This window comes from Salvia miltiorrhiza, unplaced genomic scaffold (genome assembly GCF_028751815.1).
Source record: "Salvia miltiorrhiza cultivar Shanhuang (shh) unplaced genomic scaffold, IMPLAD_Smil_shh original_scaffold_452:::fragment_2:::debris, whole genome shotgun sequence".
Taxonomy (NCBI): domain Eukaryota; kingdom Viridiplantae; phylum Streptophyta; class Magnoliopsida; order Lamiales; family Lamiaceae; genus Salvia; species Salvia miltiorrhiza.
The window spans coordinates 2,939-10,000 of NW_026651551.1; the positions used below are offsets into that span (position 1 = coordinate 2,939).

Here is a 7,062-nt window from a genome sequence, read left to right on the forward strand (position 1 = left end):
ACGAACGCACCCGCGGTCTGTGCCGCAGGCCTCTCCAACAGCTACCCCACGGTCCTATGTCGCGGTCACGGCCGTGACCGCGGGAAAAACACGAAATTGATGCTTTTGGTGGGGCCCAGACGCGATTTTCAGCCCTTAACCCCTCTTCTTCCCTCATTTTTCACATCATTCACCATCCCCACACATTCAACACTCCCCCAACACTCAAATTCCAAACCTAGCCTCAATTTCAACCATTTTCTCTCTTCCACACAACAAAAGAACACCACAATCAAGGGAAGAAGGAAAAGACTTGGAAAGAAGCTCATCAAGACTACATGATTGACGATCAAGATTATAGGATTTATCTATGAATCTCTATCTTTTTATATCTTTATTTATGTCTTCTTATGACTTGGGATTTGTTTTGATTATGAATATGTTTGGCTAAAATCCCTTATCTGAGGGATTAGATTAGATGAATTTGTGATGGATTGATATTTATTTCAATTTAACTCTTTTTTTTAATGCTTATATCTTTTCAAGCCCTAGATTTATCTCTTGTATGATTGGTTGACCACCTTTTGTGCATTTCTAATTTGTGATTTGAATCGGGAGAGGATAATTACAATAGATTAGGAGCTTGAAACATATCATCTCAATAAACCGGGAGGTCGAGAGTTGGGTGAGGGCTTGTTGATCTTTTGTGCTCTTGGGAGTTATAGGTTAGAAATTGACCTGGGACGAAAATTATGACCCGTAATCTACTATTTTAGTCGTCCGGGAGGGGGCTAAAACTAGTGGGGAGATCGCCCTAGATAAGTAGGCCATATCAAGATTAATATTGTTTTAGATTGAAATTCATTACGATCCATCGAAATCTAGTCCCTATGATAACTTTCATTCAAGTCATTCCCCAATTTATTAATTAAGTTTATGTTATCGTTATTTAGTTTGCTTGCTTTAATTTATCTTTATTTTAGTTAACATCTCTTGAATTTTGGTTGTCTAAATAGATTGAAAACAACTTATTAATAATATTTAGAAGTTTGAATTCACCAATCCTTGTGGGATACGACCTTGCTTCCACTTATTGCAACTACACCGTGCACTTGCGGCGTAGCGAAAAATAATTAGCGAACAGTTTTTGTGTTTTCAGGACATGGTCTGAAGTGGGGTGTCTCTTCATGCTTGTTTTTATTTTCATTTGATGTGAATTGAGATAAAAAAAATAATTTTGCAATTTTACACATCCAGATCTTGAATTCTAGGATTTTGTGCAATATAATCCCTTTACTTTGTTGTAATACGCAGAGAATAAAGAAAATAAAGTGCTTCGTTTTCTAGGAATTCATAAAATATCATAATAGTAGAAGAGAAAGGAAATTTTCTGAGTTTGTAATATGCGGAGAATTCTGTCACTTGTTCTGAACATTGTTTAGGTTGCTTTAGCAATCAGATTGTATTTGCTTAGATTTAGAATTTTTTTTCCTTGATAAATATAATGTGATGTTTAGCTGAATTGTGTTTTATTTTGTAATTGCTCTAGCCTAATTCCAAATTAATTCATGAGGAGTCGAGAGTGATATTTGTGGAATTTATCCATGCTCAAAAGTTTTTTTCCACAGTCCCTGTTGCATTGCTTACGTGTTAAAATAAATTAATTCATTTTCTTTTATGTGATAGAATCATAAGAAAGCAAATGGATTATATGGGGTTCCCTTTCCCCATTATGATACACTTGTTGAAATTTATGCCAAAGATAAAGCAATCGGAGATGCTAGTGAGTCTTTTCTAGGAGCTATCAACAACATGGATGTTGAGTTTGCTAATGAACCATTGACAATGAGAGTGATGAAGAAGATAATGCAAATTCAATAACTCATTTCGGGAAGCGTCCAATGAAAAAAGAGTTTAATGACCCAACTCCTTTGAAGAAAACAAAGCTAAAAGATTTGAAGGTGAAAGGAAAAGGGCAAATTAAGTAAGTGATGTTGATGAATTAGTTAGTTCTATTCAAAGTGTTTCAACCAATTTTGAGAAGATATTTGAGAACATCAATGCAAACTTGGGAACTATGGCTTGTGCTTGGGCAAAAGCGGAAGTGAGGGAACAAAAGTTGGATGATAAGGCGAACAAAGTGCTAGAAGAAGTGATGAAGTTAGATGGCCTTTCTCCTTCCGAAACTTTGGAAGTGGCTACAATTCTCATGGCGGAAGAACACAAAATATTTTATCAAGTTCCAATGAACTTGAGGAGACAATATGTCATTGATCTTCTCAAGAAAAAGTAGAGCTAGTATAAATTCTAACTATTTGAGCAGCCAACATGTCATTTCTTATCAAATCTCATTACTTAAAAACTGTATAAACACTTATTTTTTTGCTTTGATCTGTTATACTTTTGATCATATCATAGTTGTTGATTATGCAATAGTAGTTAATTGTAGCAAGGGACCTTTATTAGTTGTTGAATTCCTTTAATTATATACGCTGACGCCGTCCGCCGCCTCTCCTCTCCCTCCTCTCTCCGATCGTCCAACGCTGTCCGCCGCCTCCATTGGCCGCCCTCCGTCCACCGCCGCTCTCCTGCACGTCCGGTACATCTTGCGCGAACGCGGCGACGTCCCTGACTCCCTGGCCCCTGCCCTTCGACATCTGAATCAGTCCACTCCACGCCGCTCCGCGACGCAGCTCTGTCAAGACGCCGCGCCACTTCGCCGTCCGTCCGCCGCCCGGTAAGTTTGATTTTTAATTTATTTCTGAATCTTTAGAGCGTATCTGCGTGTGTGTCAGTGTATTTAAATTTCAGCTTCCTAATACAAACTTCAGCTTTTGATGAAACGAAACCGAATCATTAAATTTCTAAGGCAATGTGACTTTGCACCAATTTGTAGCTTTTGTATGCATTGTGTGTTGTGTGCTTCTTATTCTTCTTCTCCACAAGATCAGAGTCAAATCTTTTGTGATTGGAAGATAGAGGAAATAGGGGCGCACTTGCTGGTGATTGAGGAAGAGGCTCTAAACATTAGAATTCTTGCTCATCTTCATCATTCGAGCTTCAGAAATCATTTAATTATCTTGTATTAAAATCGTTGCATTTAATTGTTTGATTGGAAGCTATTTCATTTAATTATCTTGTATTAAAATCGCTTTGACGATTTTAATTCATTTTTGAAGTATAAATCAGTTTAGCCATATAAATACTTTTCATGTTTTAGGAGACACTTATTGATATTATTTTTAGAGTTTTCGATAATGTTTATATATTGAAAAGCATTTAATTTATCTTGTATTAAAATCGTTGCATTTAATTTTAATTTTTTAAATAGGTATTTCGGATGTCTAAATAATCGAATCGGTTAACTGAAGCAGTTATTGAGTAACCGAATACCTAAAACGGTTCGGGAACGATTAGTGAAATATGATAATTTACGGAACCCGAACCGATTGACACCCCTAAATTGTTGACTTTCACTTGACGCACTCCCAGCAGATCACCTAAATGCATCATTAACTCTAAATTTAAGCTAAAACAATTGAAAATGAGATAAAAAATGCATTCAGCAGATCCCCTAAATTGAATGGGGCCCACAAAAATTTTTACACCCACCTAAATTCAATCTTAAATTTACACCCACCCTAAATTTATTTTAAGCTTATAATTAGTAGGGCCCACACATAATTATTATTTTTATGTAGAAAATAGGAGATCTGATGTATGCATTTATAAAATCGAGATCCTAAAATTAAATAGGGAAGCTTTAGGGAGAAATATAGGAGCATAATTTTGGAATTTCTGCTGGGAGTGCTCTAAATCAATTGAAAAACTGGACTCCAAATTCCCAAATTGGAAACCCCAGGCCCTAATCATCGTCTCTGCCTCGCCGGCACGCCTGCGTCGCCGTGAATTCTTCTGGAACTGGTTTGCTTGTGGTGGCAGCCTTCTAATTCATCTTCTGTCTCAGCCTCCCGACATCTCACGGATTCAGCCTTTCGAGGTTTGATGCTAATCCATTTTTGCGAGTTGCGAACAAGTTCTTCATTGCGCATGAATTACTGGGAAAAATAATTCTAGTGACGAGTGTTTTGTAAAGGAAATTAATGTGCTGAATTCTTGTTTGATTCGATCTATTAATGAAATTATTGAATAGTAATTATCTGAATTGTTCGCTTGGATCATGTTGCAGTTTAACCGGGTTTACTCTGAAACCAATAATGGCGAGCTGTGATACTACTGGCGAAGCGGAGCGTACTACTACTGACTTCCGATGTGTGCAGTGTGGGTTCCCTGTCAAAACTCTCTACATTCAGTATTCTCCAGGAAATATTCGCCTTGTGAAATGCGTAATTCATCATTTTCTTTGGCTTATTCGAATTGCGTTATTATTTTCTTACCTTATCAGTTATTCAATAATTCGTCGGGATTAATTTTAGGGAAATTGCAAGGCCGTTGCTGATGGGTACATCGAGTGTGAAGTAATGGTAATTGAATCAAAGAAGAGTATATAATGCAAATATTTGAATATACGATGTATTTTGTTTTCATGTGTCATTTTCTTATTGTGTTTACGTTCAGATTCTCATCCTTGATTTGATTCTGCACAAGCCCAAAGCGTATAGACATGTATTCTACAATATGTTCAGTAAAGAGACTGTAAATTTTGAGGTACTATAATATAATCCCTTGACATTGTTATTTTATTGAGCAAGTGTTTATGCACTGTTATACAAATGGATTTTACTTACCATTTTTAAATGCATTTTTGTTTCCTCCAGCAGAGCTTGTTCTGGAAATTGGTTCTGGTGTATGGTATGTTGGATATCTGTATCCTGTGATTAAGTGCTGTAAATTTTTATGAGTTTCTGAATGATGACTTTGTGTGTTTGAATGCCATAAGAGTATATGTGTTGCCTTAAGCTGCTCTAGACAAAATGTGGGTTTTGAGCACAAATGAGAAGGAATATCCTATGCCTGTGAGTTTTACATCATTTCTGCTGGAATTTGGAAAGGTTTGAATTAGAAAGTTATAGTATACGTTACTTTGTGCTTTAAATTGACCGTTGGCGACATATTTTGACTTGACTCTGTATTTTGATGGCGGGTGTTCCCCAGATGCTGACTGGTGCAACGTTTGGGAACCTCATATTTCTTTGTGTGTTGTTCTGTGGCACAAGAAAGCTTCTCAGTGTGGCGACTAGGTTTCATGGGTAAATATTTACCTAGCTCGTAATTTTTGTAAATATCTACCTGAAGTTTGTCTAGTTATTTGCATCGTGCTAGGTACTCTTCACAATATCAGCAAATATTACATTAACTCTTTATTGATCTGGCCACAGTTATACAAGTATATGATACTCTGTATAAATATGAATGCAACCTTCTGAACAAGCGGGATAACTATGTTAGTTAAGTAGTGTCCCATGTTACCTGATTTCTTGTCTTTTTTTTGGTCTTCTTATTGCAAGAAAGAAGTTGCAGGAATTAAGTAGCATGCCTCTTTACTTGGCAGGTGGAAACAAATGCTGTTTGTCGTTGTTGTTTCAAGTTACTTCAAGATCTTTCTCTTGGCCATGATGGTATCTTGCTGTTATTATTCCTTTAAGCTTATTTCTACATTTACCTGATATGACCTTCATTACTAATGAAGGATAATGATCAAGTTCCCCCCGAACAATAACCCAATTTGTCCTTTTTTTCTCACACATATATATTTGATGTTACAACTTGCCCACTGAACTATCCAAACATTGTAAAATTTTCCGCTATAACACACCGACATTGGAATATTGTACCAATATTCCTTTTTTCAGTCAGAATTTGCCACCAAATATACCACTTTTATCCCTTCCTACCTTAATATTCAACTTATAGGGAATTTGCAACTGTGACACAGTTAAGTTGGTGATTTTTGGAAAAAAGTACTTGTGAATAAGTTCAAATTGATCATGTTTTGGCAATTTGTAATTCTCTATTTCAAAAGTAATGATTTTATTGCAATTTCAATGTATAGATTTCTGTGTTTTGTTTAACCCAAATTTGTATTTTGTAGGTCTGGGAATTCCCTTCCTCTGTGATTTTAATCATTGACATTTTTGTCTTATCATCCAACACTGTGGCTTTAAAAGGTGTGTGATATATTGATATTAAATAGAAGTCATGCATAACAACATGATATGAATAATATTGACCCCCTGTGTTTGTTACAGATCACTCATGTGATTCATTTATTTGACTTTAAATCACCTATATGCAACACAAAGTTTCTTAAAGGAAACATCGCTCTTTGCACGAGCACAATTGTTTGTTAAATGACCATTGACATCGAATATGCCTAGCATACTAATGGTCTGTAGTTCTGAGTCGGAGATGATAATATGCTTAATACTTGAGCTAGATGTATATGTCTGTCTATGAAATGATGATATCCTATGAAGAAAAACCATTACATCACCTGCAATATGAATTACTTCATTTAGCTATTGCAAATCTAGTGCCATCGTGCTGATTGACCTTATGTTAAACTAGTGATCACAAACTCAGGGATTGTGAGATGCTTGCTCGTGTGTGCCTTGGCACATGGTATGAAGTTTTTCGCCAGTCAGAACAAAGCATTCGTCCTCCAAAGCTGAGTGACAGAAATGGCATGGCATCAGCGAAGAAATCATCGAGCAGTTTGGTGTTCCCATTCATCAACATCCCCTCCTCGAGGTAAAGTGGCTTGACCTTTATTTCTTTAGGCTCTAATTTATTCCATTCAATCATTTCTGAGATGTTATATTTGCTCTTTAATATTTTACAGTGAATGGTGAAAAAAGCTTAAGATACGCTGCTATTCTTGTTGATCCTGGCCGTAAATTGGTACTTCTATGTTGTAGACATCTGCTGAAATGCAGAAACTAAGCTGAGAATTTTGTCGACACATCGGTAAATTGAGGGCAGTCCACCGTAAATTAGTGGCTCTTCTGTTTCCTTCATCCTCTCTCTCTCTTGTTCTTCCAACTCAGATTTGGAACACCATTTTTGGTCTTACTATTGGTTTGTTTTTACAATTTGTAAAAAGGTTTGCCCTATGATTTTTTA

General features: G+C 36.3%; 1 protein-coding gene across 6 annotated transcripts; it reads left to right on the forward strand.

Moving 5' to 3' along the window:
• Positions 1 to 3,782: 3,782 nt before the first annotated feature.
• Positions 3,783 to 7,062, forward strand: LOC131004661 (protein ARV 2-like). 6 transcript variants are annotated; one of them, XM_057931369.1, is made up of 11 exons: positions 3,787 to 3,979; positions 4,169 to 4,325; positions 4,416 to 4,463; positions 4,558 to 4,647; positions 4,758 to 4,806; positions 4,909 to 4,991; positions 5,095 to 5,189; positions 5,492 to 5,558; positions 6,032 to 6,107; positions 6,523 to 6,690; positions 6,782 to 7,062. In XM_057931369.1, exons 2-10 carry the CDS (start codon positions 4,197 to 4,199, stop codon positions 6,609 to 6,611), a joined length of 726 nt encoding a protein of 241 aa, XP_057787352.1. In that variant the 5' UTR covers positions 3,787 to 3,979; positions 4,169 to 4,196; the 3' UTR covers positions 6,612 to 6,690; positions 6,782 to 7,062. The 6 variants fall into 6 exon arrangements, with proteins under 6 accessions (XP_057787355.1, XP_057787354.1, XP_057787352.1 ...); XM_057931370.1 differs by having other exon boundaries at positions 4,761 to 4,806; XM_057931367.1 differs by having other exon boundaries at positions 3,791 to 3,979; positions 6,508 to 6,690.

Excerpts from the sequence above, each read along its gene's own strand:
- LOC131004661 (XM_057931367.1), top strand. The coding sequence starts at position 4,197 with ATGGCGAGCTGTGATACTACTGGCGAAGCGGAGCGTACTACTACTGAC. Across the intron at positions 4,326-4,415 it reads ATATTCGCCTTGTGAAATGC|GGAAATTGCAAGGCCGTTGC; the intron begins GTAATTCATCAT and ends GATTAATTTTAG. Across the intron at positions 5,190-5,491 it reads GTGGCGACTAGGTTTCATGG|GTGGAAACAAATGCTGTTTG; the intron begins GTAAATATTTAC and ends TTTACTTGGCAG.